Below are 18,067 nucleotides of genomic sequence, written 5' to 3'. Positions count from 1 at the left end.
TGAAACAACTGAAATGGGAGAACGTGAAGACAAAAGCGTTCTCCAGAAGAGAGCGAAGCCAATAGCAAAAAGATGACAGCAAACACAAGCAGAGGAGCAGGGACACACAGTGAAAATCAAACTGAAGTATTTTAGAACAGGACTACATACAAATGGTAGTAGCATAAAGAAAGAAACAGAATAGCTTTTAAGGACTCAACAATATCCCCTCAAGGGCCAACTTGCAATTGCATTCAGCGTTAGAAGCTTCAGGTCCCAAGGGTTAAGATAAGACTTGGGCACAAAACCCAGTGAGCTATGAACAGAGATAACTCCAAATGATCAGTGAGAGACCAACAGCACCTATGAGGAAGACCGTGAGATGAGGCAGAGAGTAACTACAAAATACTCAGCAAGATAAAAATTGAACAAAATAAATATAGCTCATTGGTATGAACACAGTTATTTCCAGCTTCAGTCAGAATAACACAGCTGCGTGTGGAAAAATCACTTGGGTGTTGGGAGTGCACAAGCCCTAAGCCTTTTCACTCTTTTTTTGTTTGTTATTTTTTTCCCCTTTCTCCTTAGTTCTGATCAATGAAGCATGTCCTTTAAATACCACAGATTTGCTATCAGCTCCTCTGGCTTTTGCTTGTAGTATATCAGCTATCAGATTCAATTTCACTAATGACATTTGTAATGCTCTTCTCCCCACTCTATATAACAAACTCCAACAGCTTCTCCCTATCACTACAGCTCTGAATAATAGCATCACTTCAAATTCTTCTCATTGTTCCTCTGGTCATTCTACTGACATCAAATTATGGGAACCTGTTCTACACAGTACTGTCTCTGCCATATACCAAAGTATGTAAAATCCCTCATTTGCTTTATACATTTCCCCTGCAAGCACGTATGGATTTTCCCCTTGCCCTTAATAATTTTTTTTCAAAAATAATTCATTATCTTTCTTTGAATGACTCTGTTAAAGATATGCTTTTGACATGGTGATAACGTTTGCAGCTGTATTACTGATGTACCATGATTTTCATGTTACACAGTATTTTTCCTTTCACAATTTTCTCCCAGTTCAGCCAGTTTTGTAGAGTAATCATAGGAGGGAACAATTTTCATTTTACATTTTCATCAGCATTTAGACTGGCAGACCTGGAGATGAAAACACAGATGTGGGAAGAATGCATTTTTGCATCTTCTGCAAGCATCAACCTTCCACAACATGAAAAAAGCTGAAGTAGGTTTTGCTCTATCCCCATAGGCCCCATACACAACAGCTGAGACACGCTAACTATAAACTCCTTAAAACTATTGCTGTTAATGTGGTTTCCTCTGACCAAGAAGGTCAGGGATCTTTTTTGGCCAAGAACCTTAATGACCTAACAGCACTAAAGACAAACCTTTTTCAGCTATTTGTCTGCATTCTTCAGGCATGAGGAAATGAAGGGGAAGCACTGAACTATGTAAAGCTATGGAAAAAAAAAAAAGAAAAAAAAGAAAAAGAAAAAAAAGAGAGAGACATTCCATGTTACAAAACTATTCAAGTTAGCATCTCATTTATATTCTGGGATACAAAAAAAAACATTATCTCCCATACATGTTGAGGATTCCCATATATAATTTTTCTAAGACCAGTGCCATGATGCTTGAGTCCCCCACAGCCTTTGAGAATTGCTAGTGGTTTGTATATTTGACCACTTTCTAGCATACTGTGCATGAATGAAGGTTAACATGTATTTCACGCCCACTTGTCCAGTTTTTATAGCAGCCTTTTCCAAAGGAAAAGGTACTTTTGTTATTTCTTCTCCCACACTCTACTAACATGTGTATAATTAACAAAGAAATCAGGCACCAAATACTAAATGGTACATGTAGGTAATGCTGGTCTATGAATAAAGGTAATAAAAGTCAGCCATCGGAAAATACTTCCATAGAGACCATGGACTTGGCTAGCAAACAGTATGGCACAGCAGCAAAATGCATGGAAAAGTAGATGATGTAAGAGCGTGCCATGTCATCTAGATCCTTTCAGTGCCACTCATGGGAAGAATCCAGATACAGCCAGGCCTGATTCCTAGTTAAAATCCCCAAAGTTCCTGAAATAAAATAGGAGAGCATTTCTCTCTCTTACTCATGCATACTTCACAAACCTCTGGAGACTGCTCTGCAAACTGGAACGATAAAACAAAATGTCAAGACAATAAATGGAGCATTGGAGTTCTGCTATTTGTTAGAGGAAGGGCTTTTTTTTTTTTTTTTTTTTTAACTTGAAGGCAGTAACTTCTCATAACAAACAGAATAAACATTGTCTTTTGGAATGAACTAAAAGAAGACAATGGAGCAGCACAACATTTCTTGGTTGGATTAGTTCCTTTCAAAAACTTCAAAAGGAAATCCACCCTGCTACAGGTGTATCTTAATATTTTCATGACACTTACTCTGTAGCATCATAGCAAATACTACTCTTACATAGGTCTAGAAATAGCAGAACCCATTGTTTGTTTTGTTGTTTATGTTTCATTTAATAATCTGAGGAAATATGTTATAGTTAGGCTTCTGCTCCTCAGCTCCTGTTATAATCCAAGAAAATGCAACTTTCACAGTAAATCAGCAGTGAAATGGTTAAAGGTTTGTTCTCATTTACACAGTAATGTTTACTGGTAACTCATTCTCCCTTTTCTTAGATAGAGAATTTCACAGCTATTTACCTATAGACTTTGCTTAGAACTGTAAGCTTAATTTCTGAAGGAAAACAATAGTGCTTATGCAAAAGTAGTAAAGCAACAACCTTATTACACTACCATGCAGTATCACAGAGTTAGCTTTGGGTAGAGAACTCAGAAATCCAGCTTCATCTTTGGCATTTAACATTAAAAAGCCACACAAGTACAGAGGGAGCAGGGGAAAAAAATATATCATTGTAGCCATTTAGAGCAAGAGAGGAAGTTTGTGGAGGCAAAAGTGTAGTTAACCAAACCAGAATTTAAATAGCACCCTGTACTCAATGCCAAATTGGTCAGAAATACCCCGTGTTTCCAAATTTGGTAATCTTCCAGTATGAGTCAAAAGCGCTGTGTCCAACAAGTCCCTATAGAGGGTGGTAAGGATGGAAAGGAGGGGGTTTTTGGTTTAATTTATGAGGTAGCCTAATCTGTATGGTTTACAATTGCACAGTAGCACTGGTGGCCTGAACTCATGTTATCTTTAGATGACACTTCAACATTGCAGGGCAATCGCTGTTACATTTTCTTAAGCTCAGAGTGGCAAGAATTACTGCTTAAATCTAGGAGATGCACTAACTCCACAGGCAGAAAGGCACATGTTCAGTCACTAAGTCCAGACCTGATCTGCGTTGACTGCTAACCACTGGACTCCAACAGGGCTGCACCTTTATCTGCTTGCTGGACAGCTGATAGATATTTCTTACTTCAGGGTTCTGATGCCATGCACTGAAACACAGAACTAAACATGCCCTTGTGAGGTCTCCTACCTACACAGACAGCCTTTCGCAGTGCTTTTTAGCATGTGAAAAGCCATTTAGCCAGAAAGTCTTAGAGGACCTTACAAAAACTAGCTTCACATCACACTTCTTGCTTTGCCAAACCCGCCAGTCCTAATTCAAAGCCAGATTTCACACAGTTTCACATTTTTTAAGCAAAAGTTAAAACACTACCATGCTGGAATTTTCTAGCTCTTTTAATACAGCAAAGTAAGAAAATTTGTGAGAAGACTGCTTTCCTTTTTCAGTCTTAAAAACAACGCAGCAAAAAAAGACTGAGGTTCACCCTGACAGTAAAGAAGAGCACTGTGGATGGGACTGCACTCCTCGTGTTGCCCCAGGAACAGCCTGCTGCACAAATGGAGCAGAAACCCAAATCAGTACAGGTACTTAGGACTGCACTCTGAGCTGAACAGCAAGTGGGCATCACTCAGCCTTGAAGACGGATATATCAACCCCAATCTTTGAAGTAGCAACCATGGAAGAATGCAAGTTCATCTCTGTTTTCCAATTCACTTGGTGTCACTATTCAACAAAACACAGAAAACTAGCAATGGATCAGATTTCCACACAGGATACAGAGACACTTGGAAGATCTAAATTCATTTTCATTGTCTTGCTGTGGGTGTTTTTTTCTTCCCCATTTCTTCAGTATCCTTGTCTAAAACACACAATGTCTGTGCTGTTTGCAGGCACTTGCGTTTTGCTGAAATAATGCAAATACTCATACAGCTCAAGGGTCAAACTCCTATTTCTCCTATTTTGAACAACAAACTTTATAAAAAATAAATGAAAGTCACATTTTTGGGTTTATGTTGGTTGTTGTTTTTTTTCTTAAAAAAAGCAGATGGGGTTTTAGTCCCAAATATGCAGTTGGCATTTGGCCTGGTGTAAAGGCATGCCCAAACCGCCTGAGGGTGGAACAGCTGTGGGGGTAGGGGCAGGTCACAAACTGTCTAAACTAAGAAGACTTTTCAGGACTAATTACCTCAGGTCAGAAAACAGCTCTGAGGAAAACAAGTGATGCACTAAAACCACTCCCATTCAGTCTCACAGTGCACAAGTTGAGACTACTTTCAATGTTCTCTATCCCACTAACATACCTTTTTCCTCCATCTGAGTTAGAAACTGCCAGCAAGCCTGGCCTCTTGGTTAAACCATCACCTACCATCAGCTAAGACAGAAAGGAGAACTTCCAAAGTAGCAACAAACATAGTATGATGCTGAAAGAAGCACAACAAAATGTCTGCATGCCAGGCTGTGTAGAAGTGTCTACAAGAATGCTGAAAAGGGACAGAAAAATTACTGGGGAAAAAGACAGCAACTGAGTTTGCCAACCCACATCCCCTTCACAACAGAAAAGCAGCTCACGGTTGTGCTTCTAACCCTAAGTAGAGAGCCACTGCAGAAATGAAAACACAGTTGAGGATGTAAATAAGGCTCCCACTCATTTTTCTTCTACTGTCTGTATTTCATCCACGTGGGTAAAAATATTTGTCCCAAATGGAACCCATTTTCACTGTAATAAAGAAGATTTTGCAAATATTGTGGATAGATTTCCTCAAGGGTATGAAAGTCACTCTAGAAAGTCAAACTGGAGGCATATGTAAAAAACTAACAGAATCCAAGGGAGTGAGAAAGAAATAACATCATTTGAAAGTTGTTTTTTTTTCCAGAGAAACTGTTATCTAAAACCTAATTTAACCTGAAAACTTGAGATCACAGTAAATGTACATGTGAGACCAGTGCATCATTTCCTATTAGGTAGCTGCAAAACAGATTTGTTACACATTTAATATAGAAGTGAAATAAGGTGTTCACAGGGCATGATTAACTATAAACAAATTTGTACTCTATTCTTCTCTATTCTTTAATTTAAAGTGTAACCTGATAGAAGCTACAATTATTAGGCGATAAGAAATGTGATGAGAAAAAGTCAGAACTTCTGCTGCATCACAAAAATAATTTAACAGTGCCCTTGTGTAGTGTTGCTTTAACAGGCCCATAAAGCCCATGCATTTTGAGCCTCTAACAACAGTGCCAAGCTGGCAGCCAGTGAATTGTCGGGTGACTTGAATGGTCCAGAAACTCTGAGGGAGTAGTCGTCAATACTCTTTGCTGGGTCATATGTTGTTGCTATTCCTTTCCTTTAAGGTTTCACCTCATATTTGGCAGAGCTGTGTGGTTGCAGCTCCTTCCAATGTCAACACCTTCTCTTTGCTTGGCTACAGGTGTCGGCGGAGACCAAACACGAGGTACTGCCTTCCTAACTTCAGAGCTCTCTGAGTCACATGCAGTCCTCAGGCTCTACCTTCTGCTGTCCGCAGCTTTACAGTAGAACTGCCATCAGCCTTAGGAGTGCTATTTAAGGACATTACACCATTTTCAAGTTAGGAAAGAAATGCAACAGACTGAAAAGGTACACCTCAAAGAAAGTAGCTTACTGTGAGCATTTAGGAACTTTTGCTCCTTTCATGTGCAGATCTCAGGAAGATGTGGAGAGACATCTGTTATCTCTTCAAAATCACAGACAACCTGAGATTACAGGTAACTGAGTCACTAAGTCTCCCCGTGAGCCAATAACAAAAGTAGGTCATAGAATACAAGATTCACAACCCAGTATCTCTTTACCAGGGTTGATATCTTTCTATAGGCACTGTACTTGATAGTAGGTGCATCTGGAAAACAAGACATAGAATCAAGATTCTCTTCTGAGGAAGGATGGCTGGTTGCTCCCAGAGTGGATAAAAATTGAAGAGATAAGAGTATAACACTGACATTACAGAATATAGTGGAGGTGAGTCCTTTTCTTGTGTATTAAAAAAACATATATCCTATGTATGTCAATGAGTCTTGGATTAAAAAAAAAAAAAAGAGTCATACTGACATTTAGTGTCATGCTGAGATTCTATCAAAAAAAATTCCCTTCAAAACAACTGATGCATTCTTGCCTTTTACTTTTCAGCTAACTAAGAGGAAAAGGATTAAGGCCTGGTCTCAGGAACAACCTGAAAAATCACAGCAAAAAGTGCCAGGCAATTAAGGCCTGAGTAGATACTGTCTACATGCTGGGATAACTCACCTAGTCCACATCACGCTGCTTTGTGTGGTCTCCACCCCAGCTAACCTTGTGACTACATGTTTATCTGGGCTGGACAAAAAGATGTGGTTGCCAACCTGTTCTGCTGCACAGCATAAAGGAAAAGGAAGTTTGGTCCAAGACAAAGCATTAAACTATCCAGGACTGGATTCCTGCTGTTTTATTAATTATCTGTGGGCTCATTAATATGTATGACCCTTGAAATCATCACATATTTTAATTTCTCACATGAATATGTCACTTCATTTAATTATTGTATTTATGCAGCATACCTGAAAGCTCAGATTCACTTTTAGGGGGCACAAACCTCTATCATCAGTCTAAATTTAGGAACAGGCCAGATTCTTTTTCCCATCACATCCCAGCCTACCCACAGTAGTTCTGGGTAGATACTTGCATGCCAAAAATTACAGTCTGGTTTATCTTATACACTGTGCATTATTAAACTTTCTGCTAAAAAAAAATAATGATGAGGGATTGAATTATTGATCTTCAAAAAAAAAAATAAAGTCTTTTTAACCCAGGGCAGCAAGTACATCCTCCCCTCTGTCTCAGATGCTGTATTTTGATGCTAAGTACCATCCTCTTCACTTCTTTCTGTTGGCAGATATACCACAATATACAGTGATCCAACTAACTGAAAAGACGAGACAGTCATTTCCCCTCAAACATATACCTTGTCTCAGTGCCAGGGAACAATCTACTCTCATGGAAATGGATGGATGAAAAACAATTTTATTTTATTTTTTCTCTTTTGTTTTCTTTTCCTCATAACATTTTGCCCTCCACTGTTACTCTCTCTCTGAAAAGTTATTGGCGCTGTTTCATTTGGGAAATATCATCTTAACTCTGCATTCATCAACTTATCTTTTAGTTTCTTCAACTGAAAGACAACTGCCTTAGTAGGAGAGAACTCAATAGCAAACAAAGACAGAACTAAAGCTGAATCTTTATCAAAACTCACGTGATGCTGGCATTAGAATGCAAAGCACAGTGACGTCTCTCTTACTGTTCTTATAAATAAAAGCCTGAACATCAGAACCAGTCAAGCAGAAGACCACGTCACCAACTGAGGGCAATGATATCTCTCTTTGCTTCGCAGGCCTGGGGATATCTCCAGGGAGGAAGAGCAACTCTTCTACTGGCTGCTTTGCTGCTATGTCAGCAAAAGCCTCCAAGGGTCCTGTTTCCAAGGACGAGAGAAGTTATCCAGACCTTCCAAGTGAATCAGAAAGACACTTTCCGAAGAAGCAGGCCAGACTATTATGAACAACAAACAAACAGCAAAGAGCTACTAAGCAGGCAACAAACTCAGCAGAGAAACACTGTCTCAATTGGGCAGGCAGCAAAGGGGTGGAGCAGTAGCCGTGTCTTGTACTTGTCACAAGCATTAAACAAGTGGCTCCTTACATGCACAGCAGCAAACAAAAGAATCTTCTGGTTTCAGGGAACACAGAACAGGCACCTGCACAGTGTGTGTGCACTCAACCATCACTCAGCGTCCCTTATTTCCTAAGGAACAGGGTACAGAGTAATGGCTCACTTCAGCTGCCCACGCTAAGCCAGAGCAACCATCTTAGTGACTTTCAGTCTGGTGTAACTGGGAATTAAGCATGAAACCAGAGATCAGAGCACAGCAAATTACAGAAGTACTCATTTATGGAATCACTCCCTGCATGAATTTTTTTTTTTTTTTAACATTACAATTAAATAGTTCAGGTTTTTTTTTACTCTGGCAATAGATACATCCGTCAAATAGTAATGGAGAAGCATATATTCAAACCTAATGGTGCATGAATTGTATCCACAAGTACTGAACGCTGTTTAGCAATCCTGTAAATTGCTATGTAATACTTACAGTCAGCTCATGGGGTGTTTCAGACTGTCTTAGGCCTCTTTTCTTTCTGATCCCCTTCTTTCGTTTCCTGCTGTGACCTCACTTCTTTCCCAAGCCAGCCATTTCTTACACAGTCTGTGCAAAATGGGGGATTTTCTGCTCAAAGACTAAGGTTAACCATTTGGCAGGAATACAGCAGGCAGCAAAACACAAGCAGTGGTGTGGAACTGCTCCCCAATTTGCAGCTTGGAACTGCTCACAGCCTGTCACCACACAGGTGATTCTGGCAAGCTTTTACACTTTGCTGGTCTGCCATACCTTCAAAACAACATTCTCGGTTAGTGAAGCTCATTTAAACAACATTGGCTAAGGGGAGCTTTTGAGCCTAGGGAGGATTAAACGGTGAGGCATACTGGAAACTCCAACCATTGAGATCTTGTAGCACAAATGAGAGAAGCACTTTCCTACTCGCTGAGTCAATAATCCCCACTTTTCATTAGCACACTGTGTCCACTCACAGTGCAACGTGACATTGGGCCAGATATATTTCCCCCTCCAGTGACCCTGAGCGATAACAGTTTCCACCAGGACAAAGTATCAGCATAATTCAAACCTCATTTATTTCATTTTGTCTTGCAAAAATTGCCTGTACTCCCTCCAAATAGTAACATTGCTGAAAGCAAAAAATGTAAGGTGGCAGATCTATCTCCACTCCACTAACTTGAAGGACATCTCAGAACAAGAGTCCATGTCTAAAACATCTCACTGAAGAAAGGTTGTGAGATCTGCCAGGGGAGCTCTCCTAAAGCACTTTAGTCTCTGCACCAGTACTTACAACAGGCCAAGCAGGGCCCTTGGCATCATGCTCGTGGGTTAGCATCTGTCCCCTGCAATTCAGACTGGATGATGCACAAAGACAAATAATCCCCCTTTTTTCTAAGGGGGAGAAGCAGAATGTAAAGCATTAACTTGGTGTGATGACCCCATCAAAGCAATTAAACGAATTAGAACTTTATACAGTGAGTGTTTTTAATGACATGGGAGTTAAGAAATACTGTTAAATGTTTCGGCTCAAAGACCTAGTTTCCTGTGTTGGCACCAGCGCTAACTCTAAATGTTCATACATCAAGCATTTCCACAGCTTCATTTTAAAGAGAAATTAAGAGACTGATATACTTAAGTCAAAGCTACATCCTGTTCCTATGTGTGTGAACACAGGGTACATTTTTGACTAAAACTGACTGTGCTTTCAGTGTGTCTTTAGGGACTTTTCCACTTGCACAAACTCCCTGAAATGCACTGCTATGGATGACAGGTTTTCAGCAGAAGGATCTAGCTCAAACAAACATATCTTCAAAGATAGCATTAAAATGAACATCTCCTCTTATCCTATGCATCTCCAAGGTTACAAGCTTACAGCAACATGAATAAAAAAAATACTGACCATATGAATTGGCATCCATTTATCTAAACAATTCTAATGATCTGTGCACAAGCTCCAGGTAGAGGATTGCTCTAAACGTGTTCACTGTGGATTAAACTATTGCAACCTCCCTCAAAACCAGGTTGGCTAAGGATATAAAGTTATATCACTCAGATGATGAGTAGGAGCTCCTACCATAACCCAGTGTAACTCTGTCACATTGATAGTCTCAGGCTTTCCACTACAAAGCTATCATTTCAAATTCCAAACTTGAGTTGAAAGGGATTCCCAAGCAATAGGGTGAGTTGGCAATGAAGCATTGCCCACTTGATCCCTAACTCTCAGCTGTGTGGTAAGGCAGATAAGAAAGTTCAATTGCTAATGCAGAACAGAACTTAGAGGCTTGGTCCTCAGTGATCACAAAATTTCTACTCAAGCAACAGCTGATCAGACGCATAGCCTATTACAGACTCACAGAACGGCCCGGGTTGGAAGAGACCTGAAGGATCATGAATCTCCAACCACCCCCACCACAGGCAAGGCCACCAAAGCCTACATGAATGAAAAGAGGGCTTAAGTCCGGTTCCCCACAAGTGAACATCCTCACTGTTCAAATCAAGCCTCTGACTCTTTTTGTGCCCAAGAAGTAAGGACCAGGAAAATGGTAACCGTGGAGGGAGAAGGGTCTTAACTATGGCTCCACTCCATCGGGTCAGAGTTCTGCAGCAGCACAGCAGACAAGGATTTACAAAGACTGTGCCATAACCTTCTACACAGAACAGCTCTTCCACGACATTTTGAACTTTGATGAATCTCACCAGGAGAAAAAAAGAAAGAAAAAAAAAAAAAAAAAGAAGAAGAAGAAGAAAAAGAAAGAAGAAAAAGAAAGCAAGGTGCAGGAAAAGATTCTGCAGTCAGATAAACAGTGACAAACACTCATACTCAGCTGAGGTATACACCTGAAAAACATATCCAAAACTCTTCCTAAAAGGGGAATGCTCAGGTCTTGCAGGGTGTGACTCCCCAAAGCCTGACGAAGCCACTTATAACCTCACCAAAGTTCAATGTGACCGTGAGTGTTTACAAGTATAAAAACTAGGCCAATCAAGAATGTAAATATTTGGATTCAGTTCCCCAAACTTGCCTCCATCTGCACTGCCAACTAAACCTCAACTGCAGACCAAAAAGTCTGAAAAGCAGCAGTTGCTCATGAAGAGCAAACTAGCACACATTGCATTCAACATTAGAGGGGAAACAAACAAATAATTTGCAATCTGAATCGAACCTATGTTAAACAAGAAATCAATGAAGTCTGCACTGAAACCTGACTTGACTCAGCTATAATTTGGCACGTTTTGAAAGTCTGAACAGTGCAGATTTTGGTCCATTACCCTGGAAGAGTCCACATTACACTTAGCCCTGTCTAGGTTGCTCAAAACACACAATATTGGCACAAAGGATCTAGCACACATAGAAACTTTGACATAAACCAAACTCTCTTAAACCATGAAAAGCAAGTGCTTCTGTTTTCCAGGCAGAGGAGATGAGGAAAATCCACAGTGGATCCAAAGCTTTTTATTTAGCAACCACAGCCCTATACTCAGAATGGACTGAGGATCCCAAATTGACTCAAGTTCTCAAGCATCCATCCTTTTTTTTAACCCCAGCTCACTAAGCTGTAGATGAAGATGGTAGCCAGGGATGCATTCAAGAGAGTCGTGACACATCCTGAGGGTTAATACAAAGTACCTTCAGCTGCCAGTTCCCAGACCTTCTCAGAAAGTGAGAAGCCTTTCAGTCCCACACTTCCACCACTGACACTGGTTGAATCAGAAAGCAAAGCATCTCCCCAGGACCAAGGAATTTTTTTATATGTGTACAAAGTAAGAATCCAAGCCTCCTCACTCCCACTACTGTAAACTAACAAGAACTCCATCCTCCCTGTTTATCTAAGTGGGAAAAGTACAGATCTGGTTCTTCAGCTCTACTGAGCTGTGGGAAACTTGGTTTTGCTCACCAGCTGAAAGCAGGCTCTTCAACACTCTTAGCAGTGACCCCTTCGCAAGGGCTGAGTACCATTCCTTTAAATGCCCCTACACTAAAAATAGTTCTGCTTCCTAAACATGAATGTTTAACAGTTCCAGGCATTCTGAAATCCTGCATACCACTTTTTTTTTTCTTCTTTTAAACTGGCAACATTTATTTAACCAGCAATTAAAAAAGGAGGCCCAGCCGCCCCAGTGATTCTTCCCAGAGGGTCTTAGATGTTTATGAAACACAATGAAAACAATAAAGTGGATAAAATCGTGCTATTCCATCAAGTCCTTGGCAAGACTTCCCAACCGAGAATAAATTGGCATGGTACATTACAGTCAACAGATTACACAATGGTTCGCAGGGTCACAAATAATAAGGGGTCACATGCTCCTTTAAAGTGCTACAGTATATGTTAAAAGTCAGTTGACTACAGGAAAATCAAGAGGGTCAGTTCTGAGCTCCTTGGAGCAAGTCCTGGCAGCTACACCACAAAAATGCAGGCTAAGGAAGGTCAGGAGGTGCTTCTTCACAGCACTAGGCAATGCAGTGACTACAACGACCAAGCTGGCTATGGAAGTTTAACAACCTAAACCAAACCAGGCAGGATTCCCCCATTTCTGCATGCAAGAAGCAAATGTGGAAGGTTGACAATGTCTGTCCCCCAGTGGTGCCCAGCACTACCCACCCCACTACATACACCTATGGAGTCCACTCACACTCCTCCATTCTCCAAGAGGAACCAGTCCCATCTCAAGAGCAGAATGGCAGATCCCACCAGTCTGCTCACTCTTAAGAGTACAGAGACTGCAAACGGCTTTAAAAGAAGCTTGATTATACTCTACGGTAATTTGCTAAAAGTAATAGTAATTGCTCCAATGGGATGCTTTGCCTTTAAATAACTGATCTTAAAGTAAGAAGGAAACGAATGGCCAAAGGTATGAATCTTATCCTTCAGAATGGCAGCAGATTTGCATTACGCCACCTGTACAAATTGACCGTGAAAATGAACATTGTATTTTCACATTTCTGAAGCATATATGATTTTCTCAAATCAGGTCTTAAACATAAGATACTTCTATTCCATTATCCTTCCACTATATGGATTTTTCTCCTCTACTGAGTGTACATTCATCATGAATAAACAAAACATCATTGTTTCTTGAAAGCAAGTCAGTCTCACTTCAGTTCATCCTGCTCCGACTCTGCATTACCAGCAATGAGACTGCAGCCAACACTTCCGTCCCTTGCCACAAGTTTTGATCATTCTAGGTGGCCCTTACTGGAATACTCTTTATCTAGCTGAAGTTAAAGACTTGTTTAGACAGAACGAACTGAAAGAAAATCTATTACCCAAAGTCAGCACAACAGTAAAACAAGGGGGATAACAAACATTGCTATGGACCCATTCCACGCTATTACAGTATGCATCCGGCTTCATTTGGCTCACTGTTAAGGTTCGAAATACAGCTGAGCGATAAAAATGAAGTAAACATAAGAGGCTCTCTCATATGCAGCCACTACTCTTTGATTGCAGTGACCCCTCGCTCTTTGGTAAAGCAAACGTTTGGGAGCAAGCCAAGAGCAGTACATCTCATTTTCCCACCAAGTGAACTGCTGAAGCAGCTCCCTTAGCTCTTCAGCTGCATCTGCCTTGGGATCCTAAAGTCTTCCGATGGAGTCCAGGTGGCTCTGTGACTCTTTTCAATGAGCACGCAAACATTACATCCAGCTGGACAGCCGACGCGAGCGGGCACTGGGGGAGAACTATCGGGCTCTCCTCGACACACACCCGAGCCCCAAACCCATAGGGCCGGTTCACCGTCCCACTCAGCTCAATCCCACCGCGTTGTTCTCCCGGGCAGAGGAGCCGGCTCCGGGGCACAGCGCTGCCGAGCCGCGGCCGCCCCGGGAGCCCCCGCCGCCCCTCCAGCCCGCCGCGTATCCCGGCCCGCCCCGCAGCGGGAGGCGGGCGGCTGCCTGCACGCCGAGTCCCGGCGCCGGGCGGTGGCTTCTCCCCCCGCCCCGCTCCCCCTGCCCGCGGCTCCCGGTGTCCCGTCCGAGCCGGCGGCGCGGCTCCCGGCTCTTACCGAGGCGCGCAGGGGAGAGCTCCCGACGGCCGCGATCGCCGTCCCGCAGCACGGGCGGGTGTAGCTTTTTCTGAGGAGCCGAGAAGAGGGAAAGAAGGGGAGGGGGCAGGGAGGAAGGGAAGGAGGAGGGAAAGGAGCGAGATCGAGGGAGAGAGAAGTATGCGAAGGCAGGAAGTGGGGACGGCCACGGCCAGTGCGGGAGATTAATGGGAAGCAGCCGGCCGGCCGCCAACAAAGAGACGGCAAAGAGACGGGGCCTAGACCGGGCGGGAGGAGGAGGAGAGAGCAGGCAGCCCGCGGGACGAGCTCGCCCCGAGCAGCAGCGGCCGGTTCAGCCTTTATAACGCTGACAGCGCTCGGGGATGGACGGACGGAGGAAGGAAGAAAGGAAGGAAGGAAAGCTCCCGCCGGACCCGCGCAGCACACGTGCTCCGTGGTTGGAAATCAGCGCCCAGCGATGCGCAGCTGAGCGCTCAGCACGTGCTTACTCGCCCTGCCATGGCTGAGCTGGCAGCCGGCACTGCACCTAGCAGCCTTCCTGCATGAGGACACATAGCAACAAAAACCCTTTGTCCCGAAACTGAGCGACCCCTCGGCCCCACCGCAACGGGGAGCCGCGTTTGAACGTCCCGCTGCAGCAGTTCCTATAGGGCGGGGCGGGGCGGGGCGCCCCCTGGCGGCGTAAGGACGGGGCGATGTGCTGCGGCGCATGCGCACACTGTGACGGCGGGATGGACGGGGCGCGCACGGGGCGCACGGCGCAGTTAGCGCGCAACGTGCTGGAGCGGGCGCGGCGCCGGGGGGAGCGGGAGGAAGAATCGGAACGGATCGGAGCCGCGTTCAGCTCCGTCATGAGTTGCATGGCCAGAGCCACGAGGGAGTGCCAGGTAACTGCGGGCGTGTGGTGACTGCGGGGCGCTCCGACTGACTGCAGGTGGCGGCAGCGCAGCGTGATTGTGATGCAGCTCCGGGTAACGCTTGTGTTGCGATGTTGTTAGAAGTACTACAGCCTGCTGCCAGCCCGCAGCTGCGGAGAGAACGAAGTGAAACACATCTGCAGGTACCACGGCCGGCAAGCGGGAGAAGAAGAGCTGGAGTCCTCCTTAGAGCCGGTAAGGGGGGGTAGGCAGGCATTGCAGTGCACTGCCCAGGGAGGTGGGGGGGGCACCGACCATGAGAGTGTCCAAGAAACGCCTGGATGTTGTGTTGATGAATATGGTTTAGCCGGGAAGTATTGGGAATGGTTGGACTAGATGATCTTGTAGGTCTTTTCCAACCTGTGGTGTCTATGAAAGGTTATTCCTGCCATCAGCGTGGGACAGCTGCAGCACAGGCAGATTTGACAGCACCAGGGCAGGGTCACTGCTGGATGCAACAATGGTTTCAGTCCTGCTGCAGAGGGGAAACTTTAATGGACTCAGAGCATCCCCTCTCCCCAATTTACCTCTGTGTGCTTATCATCAGAAAACGGTGTCTTTTTCTTTCCAGAAAAGTGCAGCCTCTGCAGCATCCAGTCAAGCCAGAACTTGCCAGCAACATGTAAGTTTACAGAATAACGTGTTTTCAAATGCAGAACATTTATTTATCAGGTTACAGTCAGATGTGGAGATGTTGTGACAGCACAGCTCAATGAATGGTGTGTTCACCATCCCACAGTACACAGATGGGCTGTAGAACAGGCAGAGACTGACACAGTTAATTATAAACCAGACTGTGGCCATCCAGCACAGCCAAGAGTCTCCTTCATATATATATATATACTGATATATATATATATATATATATATACACACACTATATACATATAGACCATCAAAACATTGTGAATGTTCTGTAGGCAGCTTTGATTTGCACCAGCAGCAGTAGTCCAGCAGTCTTCTGCTCTCACCTCGCTTGTGCTCCTGTTCTATTCCCCATGCTGAACAAAGCACGCAGCATCTGCTTGGTCATTTATCCTTGGCCCTGATACAGTCCCCTCTGAGGGCTGCTATTTGTCCACAAGAAAACTTTGCTGTTTTTTAAAGCCAAACACCTCACTGAATCAATTTCAGGAGCCTCTAAGCCACAAAAGATGAGAACCATAGAAACTGTGCCATAGTATGAACTGATGAGATTAACTTGGCGTATGGATGACTTTCTTTGTTACGTGCAAAACACTTCAAGGTGACAGCTTTTAGTTTTGTAAATAGAGATTACAGCCTGTTCATTATTTCCATGGATTAAATCATTAAATACTTCAAACGTGACACTTGTGAATAGAAATACTTCACAGTTCTATCTCTATATTGCCCATATATTCTGGGGAAAAAAATCCACAACATTTAGATAGCACTTTAAATGACTTTTTTTTATTCAAGTTCCAAGTTTATATTTTTTATGGGAAATTTAACATGTCTAAATAATAAAGAAAGCTGTTTATTCCCCTCCTTCTGTGTCCCTAAAGACCAAGAAAGCTTCCAAAGACATCTACATTGAAGTCTCTCCTGGCATTTATTCTATCACGGCAACCTCAGAGGACATGGTGAAACAAACCCACGTGGTGGATGTTAGTGCTGGACAAAGCATTGATTTAACTTTTGTGCTATGACGTTGATTGTTTGCTGGCAATCATGGGAATAAAATACTAGGATTTTTTTTAAAGCATATAATGAATTATGTTTAACTATTTCTTATTAGTATTTTAATACCATTCTGTTCTTCGGGAGTCCATTTTTATTGCCTGTATATATTTATTTGCTAACCTAATGCAATTGTATGCAACCCACTTTGTACACTGATTTCATAAATATTTGTACTTCGTGTCTCTTAATTCCAATCACACGACTGTGTCTGAGGATCTTAAACTTGAAATAATTAAAGATACAATCAGTGGAATAAATACATCGTTTGGTCTTTGTGATGCTAATTTTTTTCAGGCAGAAAGTCCATGTCATGTTCTTACCCACAGAGAACGAGATCCCAGTGGTGTGAATGCAGACATACACCAGCTCTGGCACTAGAGCAGCTGACCATCCATCTCAAGTATATTTCCCTTATCTATATTTTTATAATTCAGATAAAGAAACAGTGCCTTTTTTAATGGTCAGCAGGTGGAGGGAGATGATCCTCCCACTTTACTCTGCCCTGGTGAGGCCACAGCTGGAGTGCTGTGTACCATTCTGGGCTCCCCAGTTCAAGAAAGACAGGGATCTCCTAGAGAGTCCAGTGGAGGGTCACAAAAATAACAAGGGGCCTGAAGTGTTTCCTGTATGAGGAAAGGCTGAGAGACCTGGGGCTGTTCAGCCTGGAGGAGAGAAGTCAGAGGGAATCAGCAATATTTAAAAGCATCTGCAGTGCGGGAGTCAAGAGGATGAGGCTTGGCTTTTTTCAGTGGTGCCCAGCAACAGAACAAGAGACAATGAGCACAAACTGGCACGCAGGAAGTTCCATCTGAACATGAGGAAAAACCGCTTTACTGTGAGGGTGACAGAGCAGTGGAACAGGCTGCCCACGTCTCCTTCTATGGAGATACTCAGAACCCACCTGGACACCTACCTGTGTGACCTGCTGTAGGGACCCTGCTGTAGCAGGGGAGGGTTGGACTCTGTTCTCCAGGGGTCCATTCCAACCCCAATAATTCTATTTACTATGATGGCATTTACTATCTAGGAGCCCACCTCAGCAAGGTGCTTGAGTATATGTTAGATAGTCAGCACAGACACATAAACCATTGACAAGCTTCAAATCCTGTCTCTGCAATCTCTAAACTAGGCTAAGAATTGCCTAGCTGCCTTTTTCAGTAGAAGGCAGTTAGTATTAGTGACATGCTCTATATAGTCCGTAATCCTTTTGTAGCTGATGGCATTAAGGTTTCAGTTAATGTCAAGGAGAATATAAAATTCAATGGCTTCAACACTGCACCACTGAGAATTGTGTTAAGCTATATATTCCTCTTTTTATTTCTCTCTTTTGCTTTAATCTTGAAAAAAAATAATAACAATAAAAATTCGGGACTGTCAGGTTGTATAATTTCTCTATTTCTTCTGGCTTCCCTCAGAGGAATTGCTGTGCTGAATTCCTCTGGCTGGCAGCAGAGGACAGTGGATAAATT

At 43.1% G+C, this 18,067-nt stretch overlaps 2 protein-coding genes across 6 annotated transcripts in view; one reads left to right on the top strand and one right to left on the bottom strand.

Annotated features, from left to right (window-relative positions):
• Nucleotides 1-14,616, bottom strand: part of DENND2B (DENN domain containing 2B) — a 139,642-nt gene extending 125,026 nt beyond the window's left edge. Inside the window, exon 1 of one of the 5 annotated variants that reach the window (XR_014947068.1) lies at nucleotides 13,978-14,544. The gene's annotated coding sequence lies outside the window, so the exon portion shown is untranslated. Of the gene's footprint in view, nucleotides 1-13,977 lie in introns of all 5 variants that reach the window. The other 4 variants (XM_032445153.2, XM_032445156.2, XM_015864089.3 and 1 more) reach the window with 4 other exon arrangements.
• A 78-nt stretch (nucleotides 14,617-14,694) lies between these two features.
• On the top strand, nucleotides 14,695-16,855 carry AKIP1 (A-kinase interacting protein 1). The gene is made up of 4 exons (XM_015864072.3): nucleotides 14,695-14,864; nucleotides 14,976-15,089; nucleotides 15,466-15,516; nucleotides 16,421-16,855. Exons 1-4 carry the CDS (start codon nucleotides 14,709-14,711, stop codon nucleotides 16,562-16,564), a joined length of 465 nt encoding a protein of 154 aa, XP_015719558.2. The 5' UTR covers nucleotides 14,695-14,708; the 3' UTR covers nucleotides 16,565-16,855.
• Nucleotides 16,856-18,067: the final 1,212 nt, after the last annotated feature.

This window comes from Coturnix japonica, chromosome 5 (genome assembly GCF_054131305.1).
Source record: "Coturnix japonica strain WE chromosome 5, WE-NBRP24, whole genome shotgun sequence".
Taxonomy (NCBI): Eukaryota; Metazoa; Chordata; class Aves; order Galliformes; family Phasianidae; genus Coturnix; species Coturnix japonica.
The sequence above is the reverse complement of the archived record's forward strand: the minus strand, read 5'-3'. Positions and strand labels throughout refer to the sequence as shown.

Bases quoted from the DNA above. Each gene is read 5' to 3' on its own strand.
- AKIP1 (XM_015864072.3), top strand. From the start codon at position 14,709: ATGGACGGGGCGCGCACGGGGCGCACGGCGCAGTTAGCGCGCAACGTG. The intron at 14,865-14,975 runs GTAACTGCGGGC...CGATGTTGTTAG, and splicing joins GAGCCACGAGGGAGTGCCAG to AAGTACTACAGCCTGCTGCC. The intron at 15,517-16,420 runs GTAAGTTTACAG...GTGTCCCTAAAG, and splicing joins CCAGAACTTGCCAGCAACAT to ACCAAGAAAGCTTCCAAAGA.